At 41.7% G+C, this 17270-nt stretch overlaps 1 protein-coding gene across 4 annotated transcripts in view; it reads left to right on the top strand.

The window, feature by feature from the left end:
* Positions 1-17270, top strand: part of Mapk1 (mitogen-activated protein kinase 1) — a 53171-nt gene that overhangs the window by 25509 nt on the left and 10392 nt on the right. For all 4 annotated transcript variants that reach the window (XM_051150599.1, XM_051150600.1, XM_051150601.1 and 1 more), the window contains exons 2-6: positions 8278-8460; positions 10383-10572; positions 12847-12963; positions 16338-16452; positions 16645-16776. In XM_051150599.1, the coding sequence (XP_051006556.1) occupies positions 8278-8460; positions 10383-10572; positions 12847-12963; positions 16338-16452; positions 16645-16776 (737 nt within the window). The remainder of the gene's footprint in view (positions 1-8277; positions 8461-10382; positions 10573-12846; positions 12964-16337; positions 16453-16644; positions 16777-17270) is intronic.

Consider the following 17270-nt stretch of genomic DNA (forward strand, 5'->3'; position numbering starts at 1 on the left):
AATATTTTAAATAAATTTTCACATAATGTACTCTGATTATGGTTTCCCCTCCCTCATCTCCCAGATCATCCCCCACCTGCCCACCCATCCAATTCCACGACTTCTCTCTTTCTTTAGAAAATAAATAGGTTGTATGTATGTGTGTGTGGTTTGGGGGGTTGTGTTTTAAATTATGTGCTGGAGGCTAGAGGTGTCAGACCTGCAGGTAGAGTCACATCCTGATACAGGTGCTGGGAACTGAACTGACTTCAGGTCTTCTGCAAGAGCAGTGATGCCCTTATCTTCTGAGCCATCTCTCTAGCTCCCACATCATTTACTTTCGACATTTAAATTGTTCTCCATGTGAGGCTCTTACACATAAAGCTCCTATAAACGTTCTTATACACGTCTATACAGACTCATTTCACTTACTACAGTTGCTAATTTGGTTTGTTAAGTGCATTTTGGTTTTTCAGAAGCTGCCAGTTATTTTCCATAGTGGTTGCACCATCTGTAATCTCACTTGTAGTGTGTAAGAAGACCACCAACGTGTGTGTCCTCCTCACCACTTGCTGTGACTAGTCTTAGTTTTGCCATTCAGGGGATGTGTAGTTTTAGTGTACATTTGCCTTTCTATCCTTCATCATATTTTCATATAAAATACTCCATTGCTTGTTTTAATAATTGGTTGTTGTCTTTTCTTGAAGTTATATATATTTTTGTGGGGAGTGTCCATGGAGGCCAGAAAAGGGCTTGGGCTACATAGTGAGTTTTAGACAAGCCTGAAGAGTATGGAGACCCTGGCTCAAAGGGGTGCGTGTGTACACGCCCACACACACATATACATCAAAGGGGGGTGTGTGTACGCACCTACACACACACATATACACCATCCTCCTAGTCTGATGCCACTCACCTTTTGCTCTTCCTCAGGACAGTTTGAGTGGCCACAGCTCCTTCTAAAATACCTTTCTCTTTGGCTACCCTTCATTTATCATTGAAATACTACCTTCTACACATACTAATACAGAGCAGTGCATTTCACAAATTGTAGCTGCTGCTAAGTAAGAGTTGCTCATAAAACTTATTTTCAGTGCCAGTACCACTTAGTGCCCAATAACTATAGATGTTGGAGGGTGAGGCAGGGTGATAACACACTGTGGGCCAACTTAGGAACCTAGCAAGGTCCTGTCCCAAAGTAAAAGTATTATAGATGTAGGACACTGGTAGAGTATTGCCTAGCTTGTGGGCTCAGTCTTCCGACGCAACCCCCACTCTCCCGCCCCTGTGGCCATGTTGTTATGTTGTTACAGCACAGCTCCTCTAGCTGCTGCTTCTCTCTCTCTCTCTCTCTCTCTCTCTCTCTCTCTCTCTCTCTCTCTCTCTCTCTCTCTCTCTCTCTCCCTCTCCCTCCCTCCCTCCCTCCCTCCCTGCAGCTTGAAGCAACCCCAGATTCCTCTGGTGCCCAGATCTAAGGCAACCTTGAATTACATCTAATCTGCTCTGATTTATGATAGGTTGACTAGGTCATGTGGTGTGAACTTATTCCCCGCCCCTGGGCCACTGGAAACATACAAAAACAAAAGCTTCCTTTGTTCCCCTGGAACCAAATGGCCAGTCTCTCCCACCAGAACTGAAGAGAATTGAAGATTCTTTCTCTTTAGGGTTCCTTCATGGTGGCCTTTAGGCATAATGCTGTAATTCTCAATACACCTGTGTTAGGAACTGTCTCTGCTTCCTTACAAACCTCTTTTTATATGTAATACATATGAACAAAAATAATTTTCCCTTATATTGTAAAGAATTAAATGTAGTAAGTATCTAGCTGGAACAGGCCTGGGGTTGGTTATCTTTTGCTGTTAGCAGTTTTCAGATCAGGATGGAGACTTCAGCCAGCGCTCTCTTTCAGTGCATCAAGATTTGTTTCCCAGACCCCTTGTCAGGTGCCTGCCTGTAACTCCAGCTCTTAGTGATGTTGCACCTTCTTCTGGTTCCTCGTAGATACCTGTACTCGAGTACACATACTCACACAAAGACTCAAATGCACGGGCACAATTTGTTTTGTTCTGTTCTGTTCTGTTCTGTTCTGTTCTGTCTAGCCCTCGTTGTCCTGGCACTCAACTCAGGTAGACAGACCATGCTGGCCTCGAACTCACAGAGACCTGCCTGCCTCTGCCTCCCAAGTGCTGGGATTAAAGGCGTGCAGCACCACACCCAGCTTAATAAATCTTTTTTTAAAAAGACAATTAGTACAGAAGAATACTCTGACAGTTCTCTAAATACACTAGGTATGCTTAAGAAAATAGGGGAAACTAAGCAAGGAAAATAAATACAAGGTACAAGAGATCAAAACTCAAATTTCTAGATTTCATCTAGAGACGGGAAAAAGAAAAAAACAAATGGCTACAAATTCCAACACTGGCTACATTAATGAAAATTGGTTACACTAAGGACAGAAATTTAAGGGCCAACAAAATCTAACACTTAAGAAGAAAAAAGGGAGGCTAGGGCTGTAGCTCAGGGGAGAACTAAGTAAAGTTCTGAGTCCAGATCCAACCGCTACATCCCCAAAACTTTAAAGGAGAAAAAGATAGCACTGAGAAAAGTGTGAGGTGAGAAACAAGATGAAATAATCTTAAGATACATTTAAACTTAATTTTACAAAGGTAAAAAATATTCAGGTGCTCTCTCAACACTAGTTTTAAAACAAAACAGACATGAATAAAAAAAGCTTGTAGTTAAAAAGACAGAAAATTAAGCAGGTGGGCCAGGCACAGTGGCACATACCTGTAATCCCAGCACTCAGGGACACAGAGGTAGTCCTGTGAGTTTGAAGACAGCCTGGTCTACAAAGTGAGTCTAGGACAGCCAAGGCTACACTGGGAAACCCTGTCTTGAAAAAAAAACTCAAAAAATAGATTTGTTTATTTATTGTGCATATATATATGTGCTCTATCTGCATGTATACCTGCATGCTAGAAGAGGGCGTCAAATACCAGTATAGATGGTTGTGAGCCACCATGTGGTTGCTGGGAATTGAACTCAGGACCTCTGAAAGAACAGATAGTGCTCTTAACCATTGAGCCATCTCTACAGCCCCTAATTCTGTCATCTTAATGTCTGTTGTTGTTGCTGCTGCTGCCGCCACTGCAAATTTTGTCCTTCGTTGTGCATCATATTTACCTACCTTTAAGAATATTACTAAGTTAGTTTTGTTATTTGTTTGGCTTTTGTGGGAAGCCATCTGTTCATCTCAGATAGGATCCTAGTCATTCAGGTACTCCAGTGCCTTTGATCTCTGCATGTGTCTTCTGACATTACTTTTCCCTTTCTATCCGTCCCTGTTGTCTGCCCCTCCATTCCTCTGCCCTCCCCCAGTTTTGCTATCAGGAGCTTTCTTTTCCACCCCACTAGTCTCCAACCTTAATTTGCCTACTTTCTTCATAAGGCCTTATCTGTTGTCTACTTGGACTTTCCAGTTATTCCTCCTGTATTCTGTTATTTTTAAAAACAAACAAAGGGCCCTGTTTTCTTTCCGTTCACAAATGCCTTCCCTGCAGTTTCTGAGTAAACGCTTTCCAGTTCTTCTCTGTCTTCTGGAATGCTATTCTCTTCCCCTCCTCGTCTGTCTGTCCTACTGAACACAGACTTCAGGGTTGCACAAGGGGTCTTTTTTTTGTTTTGTTTTGTTTTTCGAGACAGAGTTTCTCTGTGTAGCCTTGGCTGTCCTGGACTTTCTTTGTAGACTAGGCTAGTCTCGAACTCACCTGCCTCTGCCTTCCAAGTGCTGGGATTAAAGGTGTGCGCCACCACCGACTGAGTATTATATCTTTTTTGGTTTTTCAAGACAGGGTTTCTCTATGTAGCCTTGGCTGTCCTGGACTCACTTTGTAGACTAGGCGGCACCACACTCGCCTCCCAGTATATTTTAACAACCTTAAAGGTCAGGCTCAACTAGAAAATCCTTAGGCTTCTTAGAGTCCTGTACCAGTACTTTCAGGAGCATACACCCATAGCATAGCCCTCTTCTTCCCTCAACCACTATGTTCCCCCTTCACTTTGAGCTTCACAACAAGAGTGGTCTACTGGGCATGGGTCTGCAAAGTTTCTGAGACAGAAGTTGAGGGCTGTTGGTCAACATAATCCCTTCTGGGAAGGGACACTGTGAGGGTAGTGGTCTCGTCATGTTGGTCCTTCTCTCTCTCCACATATTACATCTCTAATTGCTTGTAGCCCTGCTTTTCTGTAAAAAGTCTACTCCTGTAGGATGCTATTTCTAACGAACATTCTTCCTTCCCTCCATGCACCCCTCACCATCACCCCTTCTTCCTTCCCTCCACATACCCCCACCATCCCCCTTCTTCTTTTCTCTTCCTTCCTTTTAGAGAGGGTCTCATTGTGTAACTGCGGCTGGCTCTGCAGTTGGCCTCTAACAGAGATGTGCATGGTGCAGCCTCTGCCTCCTGGGTTCTGTGATTAAAGACTGCCCCACCATATCTGCAGCTGAGACCTGACTTTTCATTCTGCTGTGTCCTCATCTGCAATTAATCTACCCAGATTCTCTTTGTGTTTAGGAAGTACTTTCTGTGAGGGTGTGTGTGTGTGTGTGAGGGGGTGTGTGTGTGTGTGTCCGTCCGTCCGTGTGTCCGTCCTTTCCTCACTAAATTCAAAGCTTCTCAAGAGCAGGAACTTTCTTTTTTCCTCCACCACACTTAACATGAAGTCTGTCAAATAGGAAGTACATTTCAAGTAGCTTGAGTTTTACAGAAGCTGTGAGCAGTACTCTCCTGTTACCGTGGTAACCCTATCAAAACAGGAATTGAAGTTGGTTTACCATGACTTGTTCATAATTGACTCATATTGATTCCCTTTCCTTCCCTAAGTGTGCACAAAGCACCTGTTAAATATTCAGATTTTGTGAGCTTTTTAGTCCCATATTTGCTGGTCAGTGTGCTTCTGGAAGCTGTTCCAACCCATCTCAGCCCTGGAATAGACCATGTATCCAAGAAGTCTTGTGTAACCATTTAAATTCTTTTATTTACTTTTGACAATTTTGTGTATATATGCAATGTATCTGGGTCATATCCAACACATAACTCCCCTCCTACCTCCCCCACAGGCCAACATTCTTCCTCCCATGTTCCTATATTCTTATTTTTCTTACAACCTTTGAGTCCAATTAATGAGCTTTCATGGACATGGATGAGGCTAGGCAGCATATCAGCATCTGTGCCCCAAAGAAAAATCATTTCTCTCCCAGCCGCGATCACTTGGCAGTTACTCCTCCCCTGTTACTGGGTCCTCATGAGCCCTTCTCTCCTTCATGCTGAAATGTTGGTTGGGTTGATCATACGCAACATTTCACAGCACGCCTCTTCATCCTACAGCTCTTACATTCTTTCCGCCATCTTGCACATTTCCTGAGCCTTTCGGGGCATGAGACAGATGTCCAGTTTTTAGGACTGAACACCCAACAGTCACTTATTCTCAACACTTTGACCACTTAAGTCATTGACTGCTACCCACTGCGAAAAGAAACTTCTTTGACCAAGCTTGACAGAAGCATTGAAACTTATGGGTATAAATATATTTAGAAGGCAATTTGACAAGATGTCCATTTAGCAAAACAACACTAGTTGTTTGGATGAATTCTCTATCTGTGGACTTTTGACTAGACGTATATTATATATTACCAGACACAGCTCTCCTGTAGAGCAGGCCTCAAACCCAATCCAGGAGTGGTGCCTACCCCATTTTGAGACAGGATCTCTTACTGGCTGCCCTGGGACTTGCTATATATAGACTGGGCTGCCTTGAACTCAGAGATGCTCCTGCCTCTCCCTCCGTAGTGGTGGGATGATACACGTGTGTAATCAGGACAGACACTGTAGCTCCCCTTCCCTTTCTTTTAAAATTTTTTTTATTTATTTATATGCATACGGGTGTTTTCCTGCATGTCTATCTGAGCCAAGAATATTGTGCCACACTATAAGCAGGGTCATAGCTTCCTTTCAAGTGAAATGTGGAAGAGGAGGATGGTGTCAATACCTTCAGATAAAGAAGTCGGTTTGAGCCGGGTGTGGTAACGCACACTTTTAATCCCAGTACTGGGAGGCAGAGGCAGGCAGATCATTGTGAGTTTGAGGCCAGCCTGGTCTACAAAGTGAGTCCAGGACAGTCAAGGCTACACAGAGAAACCCTGTCTTAAAAAAAAAAAAAAAAGAAAGAAGAAGGAAAAAAAGTCGGTCTGGTTATTTCACCACCAAGTCAGGTGATACAGTAGCAGGCCACACTGATGCTTGGTTCCTTCTAACAGCACTATTAGACAAACCCATTGTGGTGACCACACCCTTAATCCCAGGACTCCAAGCAGAGGCAAGTGTTCCAGATCAGCCAGGGCTATAAAGTCCCTGCTGCCTTAAAAACAAACTAACTAAACCAGTCTTGTTAGCTTCCTTCTATAAAGCAAACCATATTTGACTGTTCTGTTCCGTGAAAAGTAAGAATTTATCATGATGGGCTTCTGACCAGTATTTTACAAGTTTATTTTTACTTACTTTAAATTTTACCATGCTGAAGGATCAAATTCTGGAGCTTTTTGATGCTACTGGGCAGCTCTCTAGCACTAAGCCGACGATCTCAAACCTGGGCAATTTGTTTTCTTTCTTGTTATGATTATCAAAGAGAGACTTTATTTCTAAAAGTAGATCCCAGTATTGAATACTGAATACACTGCCTAAACTTGACACCTTTTTTGCTTGCCTCCCTGAAAACAATTGCTTTGGACCCTAGTGTACCAAACCAAGTAAAAATAACATTTAAATAGTCATTCTGTTTAAGAACCGTATATTGTTTCAAAGTGTTTGGGGACAGTGCAGCATATGAGTGGCATCATAAGATGATGGCAGCCACTGAGAAGGTCACTTATAGAGCAGAGTCTTCAGAGAGACTCAGAGGCATCACTACAGTGGATAGAGAACTATTTTAGAAGCTGTTTTGTGTTTCTAGCACTTAGGAAACAAAAAAATATTTTACTGCCTGCCAATATTTTTATTGCTCTAATCAGTCGCCAGATGTTGACATTTATTAATATAAAATGCTTTTATAGAAAATAATTAGGTACTGTTGCCCCCCATAGAAAGTGGTAATATTCAAAATTCCAAGCCATTGTAAAATTAAAAGTAGGATTTTTATTGCATCTAAACAGAATTATGTAGTTGGGTCTTAAGGATAGCTTGGAAAGCACTGGAGTCATATCATAGCTGTGAAAATGTTTTTTAGATTTTGTTACAAAATTAATTCAGTAACCCCCCCCCCCCCCCAAAAAAAAAAACCCAAAACCAACCAAACAAACAAAAAAACCAGTCCTGTATTTTTCACGTAAGAAAGCTGATAATTGGAACCAGGCACAACTGTAATCCCAGCACTCCGGGAAGGCAGAGGCAGACACAGATCTCTCCAGTTCAGGACAGCCAAGGCCATGCATGCAGAGAAACCTTGTCTAAGAGGGAAAGAGTATGTGAGAGAGTTGAAAATTGGGCTGAAGAGATCACTCAGTGTTAAGAGTAGTTGCTCCTCTTGCAGAGGACCCAGGGTCTATTCCCAGCACCCACATGGTAGCTCACAATTGGCTGTAAGTCCAGTTCATAAGGATCTGATGCCTTCCAAGGGAGCTGTATACACGTGGTACACAGACATACACAGAAAAAAACATTCATATGCATAAAATAAAAACAAATTGATAAAGGGATACTTAAGCTTTCCAGAATCGTTTGTTTGTTTGGGGATAAGGATGTATCTGATGGTATCTAATGGTTCTGCTAAGTCAGGGAATTCAATACAACTATAGTTGTTTTGGAGGCAGAAACTATATTCTTAGCAAAGTGTATCTACTATTTATGACAGTGGGAAAATGTTGTGGTGGTTTAGTTCATTTAGGTGTGGGTTTGTTTGTTTGTTTGTTTGTTTGTTTGTTTCCTGTGAGCCTATGTAGAGTTATGACATCAGCACTCCTCTCCTGAGCAAGGCCGTGCAGCTCTGAAATGTCAGTTCAGCACTTGCTGCCCTGCTTCATCTTCTTTCTCCCCTGGCTTGACATGCTTCTCCTCCCCCCCGGCCCCCCCAAGCACAAAAAAGCCTCCTATGATATGGTGCTCCCATAGGCACAAACTATCAACACAGATGTTAAAACTTTAATACTTTACAAGTTTGTATTCTTTCTGCCAAATAATTCTGTGAGCTGTTTTAATACTTTTTCATAACATACCTTTGATTTTTTTTTTCCTTTTTTCTTTAAAGCTCTGCTTATGATAATATCAACAAAGTTCGAGTTGCTATCAAGAAAATCAGTCCTTTTGAGCACCAGACCTACTGCCAGAGAACTCTAAGAGAGATAAAAATCTTACTGCGCTTCAGACATGAGAACATCATCGGCATCAATGACATCATCCGTGCACCAACCATTGAGCAAATGAAAGATGTGTATCCTTTTCTAGCATCAGTGGCTGCCGCCTCTGCTGCTTGGTCACTTTGTGGAGTAAATAACTTGAAATCAAGGAAAAGCACACAAAGCATATTTTAAAATCACTCCTCCCATACACATTAAGGGATGCTAAGAGGAAATTGTAATCTGTTTGTACTTACTCTAATGTTTAAAGCATTTTTTCCCCTCTATCTTACCATTTTTTGGCTAATTTTAGTATGTTTTCTCTGTTGTTTTCTATAATGGTTTTCTTGCATCTTAGCTTAGAAAAGTTGGTTACTGTCATTTTCAGCCCCATGATGCAGTGGGTGCCCCCTAGATGTGCACCTGCCTGAATCTGCTCCCCTTTCAGCCCCAGCTTCCTTATCGGGCACAGTGGCAGACACCTTTAAGGAGACGAAGGCAAAGCAGCTAGATCTCTTAAGTTTGAGACCAGTTTGGTCTAAAAAGCGAGTCTAGGACAACCAGGGCTACATAAGAGAACCCTGTCTCAAAAACAAAACCAAATAAACAATGAATGAATGAATGAACGAACGAACGAACGAACGAACGAACTGGGCTCAAAATCTTTACAATTAGATCACGTTATTGTAGCCAGCTGATCTAGAAAATTTCGCCTCACAGTCTGCGTCTCTAGGGAGTGGCAGCTCCATGTCTCTAGGCAGACTTTCCCTTTTAAACATCTCTCTTAGTGAGTGGTGTGTTATTCTAAGTGAAATACCTCCTGCTGCTACCACCTGTTATTCTTGTTCTACCTATTGTCATAAAAGAACGTCTGTTGTAGACAGCAAGTCTTAGTCCTTCAAGTCCCATGCCTAGTCTCATCTAGCCTGAATCTGTAGGAAACAGAATAGTGTTTATGCACAAAAATAAAAAGAAATGCAAAAATTGTCCTAATAAAACATTGTTATGGTGATGTTAGAAGCAAAGCGTTTATACAGTTTTAGCTTTCCTAAGAAGCAATGTGACCTCGCTGAAGTGGCACTTAAATAGTGGGTGGCAGTGCAGGAAGGAAAGACGAGCAGGGCTCATCACCAACCCTTTCCTTTGTGGATTTCCATGACAGGGTTTCTCCGTGTATCCCTGTCTGTCCTGGAACTCACTTTGTAGACCAGGCTGGCCTCGAACTCACAGTTATCCACCTGCCTCTGCCTCCCAAGTGCTGGGATTAAAGGCATTTGCAACTGCACCTGGCTCATAAACCCCATTTTCACACTACCTCCTCTGTTTTTGTTTTTGTTTTTGTTTTTTCATTCGTTTTATATCTATTGATGTTTTACCTGCATGTCTGTCTGTGTGAGGGGGTCAGATCTTGGAGTTACAGACAGTTGTGAGCATCCATGTGGGTGCTGGGAATTGAACCCTGGTCCTTTAGAAGAGCAATCAGTGTTCTTAACCGCTGAGCCATCCCCAGCGGCCCCACCCCCCACCCCCCCTGGTCTTCTTCTATGTGTACAGAATTTAAGAGTGGTCAAAGAGTAAGGCAGAGACTGGACTCAGTGGCAGTGTTATTTCTAGGCCTGTATGTACCTCTAGGTTGGTTTGTAAGGATGTTGGTGGCAAGAAGCAAAGAAAAAGAATGGTGGCATTACACATTGCTTCTGGGCCAAAGAGAAGGAAGTTGATGTTTGTTGGCCATTGTGTCCCTTAAGCTTTGGAGGAAATTGGTTCATCATGGATAGTTTGGAGAACAGGCAACTTGAGATTCCAGGATTGGCCAAATAATGTGTTTCAAGTCTCAATCTAGGCCCACAAGAAGTCACATAGGCAGAGCCTATGCATGTTCTCTTCAGTGAGAGACACCGTGTTCTCTTGAGTCTCTTCTGTCCTGTGAGGGCCAAGCTGTGTGGGAAGAGGATCAAGGGGGTTGACTCTGTCACGGTGCTGTGCTAAGTGTGTTCTACCTTAACCTGCCATCCAGATACATAGTGCAGGACCTCATGGAGACAGACCTGTACAAGCTCTTGAAGACACAGCACCTCAGCAATGACCATATCTGCTATTTTCTTTATCAGATCCTGAGAGGATTAAAATATATCCATTCAGCTAATGTTCTGCATCGTGACCTCAAGCCTTCCAACCTCCTGCTGAACACCACTTGTGATCTCAAGGTCAGCCAAGCCATTCACGCTCAGGATGCTATGCACTTCTTTGCTTAAGACAGGGTTTCTCTGTTGCCTTGGCAGTCCTAGAACTCACTCTAGGCCAGGCTGGCCTCTGCTTCCCAAGAGCTGGATATGTACCTTTTAAAACAACTTGGGTTTGAAGTGTAATTTATAGTCAAAACTATCAGATACACAAACTTTTTGGTTTTGTTCTTCAAGTCAGGGTTTCTCTGTGTATCCCTGGCTGTCCTGGACTCACTTTATAGACCAGACTGGCCTCGAACTCTCAGAGACTCACTTACCTCTGCCTCCCCAAAACAGCCAGGACAAATATTTTAAATTAAAATGCAAGTATCTTATGAGTCTCATTTCTTCTTTAATCCATTCTTCCTTTCAGTAGCAAATTCATAGTTCTCGGGTGTGTGTGTATACTTACATATTTTCTGTGTACAGTGTCACATATATTATTTTTGTTTCTTAGTCCTCTGTATCAAGAAAACAAAACAGGGCTCACAGTGATACACAGCTTCTCACTGGGGTGGCTATAACCAGTGGTAGATTTTGTCAGGTGTGATGGTGCATGCCTTAAATTCCAGTACTGGGAGGCAGGGGCAAGCAAATCTTTCATGACCAAAGTTCAGGCCTTGGTTTTTTGTTTTTTCACTCATTAAACTTGTTTTTTGGGGGCAATCTCTGAATTCTGTGACAGATTTTTGGTCAAATTGTTGCCGTTAAAAAGTACTAATTTTAAAGCTGGGTGTCGTGGCACAAGCCTTTCATTCCAGAGCCAGGCGAATCTCAGTGAGTTCAAGGACAACCTCGTCTACAAAACCAGTCCAGGAAAGCCAGGGCTCTGTTACACAGAGAAACCCTGTTTCCAAAAACCAAAACCAAACAAAAGAACTGATTTTAAAAACTAATAACTCAGCCACACACAAAAAATGATCCACAAAACATTTCCCTTTTCTTCTGGAGGTTTTACTATTAAACTTAAGTGCCACTCCTTGTTTTTTAGCTGACTTAATACAGGCAGGCCTCCACATTGGTCTGTCTTCCAGGTGGCCTTCTATTGTACAGTGTTCTGTCTTTGTTAACCTGCCTCTTTCTTGGATTGGTCTCTGAGGGACAGTGGCAATGATAGAGTGGCTCAGTGATAAAAGTGTTTGCTACCAAGCCAGACGACCTGAGTTTAATATCTGGGACCCACATGGTAGGAGAAATTCAGCTTCTTTCTGAAAGTTGTCCTCTGGCTATCACATGTGTCTTGCTCTTCATGTACACGCACAATCACATACACACGTGTACATGCACACGCACAATAAATGAACATAAAAATGGTTTATCTTCAGTACTAAAAGCTTTAAAACTGTCAGGATTGGCTATGTGAAAAGTAGGGAAGTAAGACTTTAGAAATTAAAAAACTTTTAGACTAAGTGGAAAATAAGTCAGAAATGAAGTCTGAGGAAATAAAACAGGGCAAATTATGGATCAAATTGTTGGTGATTCTGTGAGTTTCAACAGCTAGCTTGGAGAAGAAAAGGGCTCTGGATGGGTTTGGTGATTTTACTTGTTTTGTTTTTGAGACTTAATTTTCTGTAGTTTGTATGTAGTATGCAAGTGCCCGTGGAGACCAGAAGAAAATTTTGGGTGACCTTAGAATTTATAGGCAATTGTGAATCACTCAATATGGGCATTGGTGACCACTCAGGTCATCTGGGAGAGCCATCTCCCCAGGCCCCTAAGATGGTTTTGTTCAAGGCACCTAAGCGAGAGTGCTGTGCACTCACAGTAGTGATGGTGATGAGACCTAAGGATGGTTGTCAGATCATATATACCCTGTCACATGACCCTCCAGCATGTGGACTGTCATCACTTCCGTTCAGGTTGTTGAGGATTAAGAAATAATGAATTTGGGTTAGAGAGATGGCTCAGTGGTTGGTCCTGAGTTCAATTCCCAGCACCCACGTGGTGGCTCACAACCATCTATAATGTAATCTGATGCCCTCTTCTGGCCTGCAGTATACATGCAGACAGAACATTGTATATATAATAATAAATAATTCTTTTTTTTTTTTTAATCTCAATTTTAAAAAGAAAGGAAGAATAAATGAATTTGTAGTTTCCAGAAAAGCATCTGACATAATATTGGTAACATATACTTGTTGTCCTTACTATTGATACTGCCTTTTTCCTTCTCCCCCTCCCCCTTCCCCCCTCCTCCTTCTTCTTCTTGATATTAGCTCCTTAGACTAAAAAGGTATCCCACTTTCTTCCCCTTAGATTTGTGACTTTGGCCTTGCCCGCGTTGCAGATCCAGATCATGATCACACAGGGTTCTTGACAGAGTACGTAGCCACACGTTGGTACAGAGCTCCAGAAATTATGTTGAATTCCAAGGTAAGAAAAGAAACAATAGCTATAAACCTGCCTCTCCAGCCTTCAGTCTAGATTATCTGGCCAGAGCCAGAGTGCTGTCTTAATCTATCTGAAAACTGAACTTTGGGCCTTTAGGGTTCACCATCTTCAGTCCCAGTGACTGTAAAGTCACTATGGCAGCTTCCATTCCTATTGTTTATGCCGTTACAATTTCTAGTAATGTGTGTTTCTGTGCAAATATTCCAGAGCTGTTCACAAAGCTCAGGCTGCCTGATAATGAAGACTGTCTCTTCAAAAAATTGCTGAGATGGAAAGAAAGGAGCCTCTGGCCTCTTAAAAGCACAGGTGTTATTTTTCATAATGAAGTCCTTAATCCTCTTACCTGAGTTGCTATGAAGGGTAGATCCAGGTCACCCAGACTCTACTAACAAACCTGCATCTTGGGTGATATGTGGGAGTGCATACTCTTGGTCCTTGTGTTCCCGGAGGGGCAGGCAGGGGCTGATACTAGGACAGCCCAGGCTACGTAGAAAAACCTTCTCTCAAAAAAACAAAAACAAACAAACAAAGAGAAAAGGGAGGGGACTGGGACTTGGGAGCAGAGAGGCAGGCAGGCATGATCTCAGCACTCAGGAGGCAAAGGTAGAAGAATTGCTACAAGGTTTTTTCTTTTCTAAAAATATTTTATTTTTCCTCATTTTACATGCATTAGTGTTTTTGCCTGTATGTATATGTCTGTGTGAGGGTCTCAGATCTTGGAGTTACAGACAGTTGTGAGCTGCCAAGTGGGTGCTGGGAATTGAACCTGGGTCCTCTGGAAGAGCAGTCAGTGCTCTTAACCACTGAGCCATCTCTCCAACCCCCAAATTGCTACAAGTTTAAGGCCAGGCTGGGCTATTAATACCTTGTCACAATAAATAATGATGATGATGACAATAATAATAATAATATAATAAATGCATGAATGTGATTGAATGGATTTACAAATGCCAGGAAAAAATAAAGTATGTGTTCTTTATTAGAATTATGAGCTGGTAGGCAAAATTGAGCACTGCTAAGAACATTGAGGTTCAGTTTGGGTTGTTTTCTTTGGTTTGGTTTTTTTATTTTGTTTTGTTTTGTTGAGACAGGGTTTTTCTGGGTAGCCTTGGCTGTCCTGGACTCACTTTGTAGACCAGGTGGCCTTGAACCCTGCTTCCCAGAGTGTGGGAATTACTGGTGTGCACTAACAAACCTGGCTTTTCTTTTTTCTTCTTCTTCTTCTTTTTCCTTCTAGTAGGTGTCTGGTTTTGTTGTTAACTGTATGTCTATATGAATTTGTGCACATGTATGATGCTCAAAGACAGCAAAATTAGCCGTTGTATACCCTAGAGCTAGAACTGTAGGCAGTGGTGTGAGCTGCTGTCTCTCCATAGTGTGTTAGCACACAGCATATGACCCACTCTAATCCATGCACTGTCTCGGGCTTCACTGTTGTGCCATGCCTTTAATGTGGATGCACAGAGACGACGTTACCTTCAGCGTATCTTAGGCAAGGCTATATGTGCTGTGGTGGGTAATGTGAATATCACTGTAGTTAATACTAGTTTGCAAGGAAATACTTTCTTTTCATCAAACTCTCAAGTTCTTACTCTCCATTGGTGGAAACATAACTGGTTTGGTTTGGTTTGATTTTTGTCTATAGTTCTAGCCCCAGGGGAGTCAGTGCTTTCATCCAAAGTCTTTGGGCATCACATGTGCACAAACCCATATAGACACAAAATTAACAAAACCCAAAAATCTACCACCTTTTTTGTCTTAACTTTATTATTTATTCTCCTGGGTTTTATATATATATTTATATATATATATATATATATATATATATATATATATATACATACATACATACACACACACACACACACACACACACACATACATACATACATACATACACACTCTTGTCTGGAGTTTGGACCTCTCCCTTCCCTTAGACAGTGCCTGCTGCTCCACCTATCCTTTGCTGTTCCTTTCCCAGACCCAAGAAGCCTGGGGATTCTACTTACCTATTTGTGTGTGTGTTTTGGGGTTTCATTGATCCCTTTATTTAGCTTTGGCTGAAAGCAACGGGTATTTTAGATTACAAGAGTTTTAGAAATAATTACTTAAAATTCTGACTATTTTATCATTACTGTAGACCCAATAACTAGTTCTTTAGTTTTCCAAAATAAATTCACTCTTGAATTTTTTTATTGATTGACTCTTTTTTTCTCTTGTTTATATTTCTCTATTATTTTATCTACCATTTTCCACAAATTCCAGCTTACGTTCCTTATTGAGGCTTTTATTATTATTATTATTATTATTACTACAATGAATAATTACATGACTCCCCACCCCCCTTGGTTTTTGGTTTTTGGAGGCAGGGTTTCTCTTGTAGTCCTGGCTGTCCTAGACTCGCTTTGTAGACTAGGCTGGCCTCAAACTCACAGAGATCCACTGCCTCTGCCTCCCGGTTAAAGGCATGTGCTACCACACCCTGCTAATTACATGACTTCTAACAGACTTCCTTTAAAAGAAATTTTATAAATAAATAGAAAGATGAGAATGTTGGAGCTTGCACCCCCACCAAAGGTGGAGTTTTTTCAGCCTGTTTTTTTGTTTTGTTTTTAACAAACTGAATAAAGTTATTCCAGAAGTATAAAATTGTCCATGTAAGTTGATTTCCAAGTTTATAAAAATTAGCTCAATAATGAGTTGCTACTTTTTCTTCCTCTAATTTGTGATAATTCTAAGTTTCTAACATTAGAAAATGGACTGGGGTACGGCATACTTCAGAAATTCTAAGTAGTAACTTCAACAGATAAACATGAAAGTGAGTATAGTGATTCAGTGTCTTCTTAGTTTGGATTTCTACTACTATGATAACATGTCATGACCAAAAGCAACTTGAGGAGCAGAACATCTCATGTCACAATCCATCATCAAGCCAGAAACGGCTTCTCCAGCCTCTGCCTCCTGAGTGCTGGCATTAAAGGTGTGCATGCCCACCTCTGGTGACATCTCTTAAGAAAGCTGGAGAGATGGCTCAGAGGTTAAGAGCACTGAGGGCTTTTCCAAAGATCATGAGTTCAGTTCTCAGCAACCACGTGGTGGCTCAGAACCATCTATACTGAGACCTAGTGCCCTCTTCTGGTGTGTATGTGTATATGCAGGCAGAGCACTGTATCCAAAATAAATCTTAAAAAAAAAAAAAAGCCAAATTACTGTTTTTCATTCTGTGTCCCTGTGTTTCCAAATTGTAGTCTCAAAGAATATGCTTAAACTTTGCCATGTGGCTGTCATATAAAAGATCTCATGTTGTCATGGACACCACATTCTATTACTCTGTCTTTTCTCCCTTTCGGTTGCAGGGTTATACCAAGTCCATTGATATTTGGTCAGTGGGCTGCATCCTGGCAGAGATGCTATCGAACAGGCCTATCTTCCCAGGAAAGCATTACCTGGACCAGCTGAATCACATCCTGGGTAAGCTCTTAAGCACTATAGACATGGCTTATTTGTTTTATCTTCTCTAATATAAGAATATTAAAGACTTTTTTTGTAAAAAAAAATTGTAGTGCAAGATAAATACATGAAGTACAGACTCCCTTCTGTCCCATAGCTAATGTGTGTAGTAATTTGTCCTTGACATTTAACAGCTAATATTTTGTCTGATAGGTATTCTTGGATCTCCATCACAGGAAGATCTGAATTGTATAATAAATTTAAAAGCTAGAAACTACTTGCTTTCTCTCCCGCACAAAAACAAGGTGCCATGGAACAGGCTGTTCCCAAATGCTGACTCCAAAGGTAAGTCTTTGCTTCATTGATTTTGCCCTGCCCCCGCCCCCCAACAGGGTTTCTCTGTGTAGGCTTGGCTGTCCTGGACTCACTCTGTAGACAAGGCTGATGATGTTTTTTCTTAAGCTTGGCTTTAGTACTGCTTATTGTATTGACTAAAGTATTAGGGTCCAACCTGAAAACTGAGCAAATTAACTTGTAAGTATTGGGTAATGTTTTGCTTAAAATGTGCTAGGTCCCCTATTCAGATCTAGCCAATAGACAGCACATTCTCCACAGTTGTGTGGAGAGCATGGACTGACTCTGACATGAACTCTGGAGCCCCCTATTTGACCACTTCCCTTTGGTGGGGAGGCCTGGTGGCACTTAGAGAAAGGATAAGCAGGCTACTGGGATGAGTCCCTTCACCAACCAGTGTTGTCATTGTTAGAACTAACTTCTGGAGTATGCTGTCGTGTGTGTGTGTGTGTGTGTGTGTGTGTGTGTGTGTGTGTGTGTGTGTG

The sequence above is a fragment of the Acomys russatus genome, chromosome 8 (genome assembly GCF_903995435.1).
Source record: "Acomys russatus chromosome 8, mAcoRus1.1, whole genome shotgun sequence".
NCBI classification, from domain to species: Eukaryota; Metazoa; Chordata; class Mammalia; order Rodentia; family Muridae; genus Acomys; species Acomys russatus.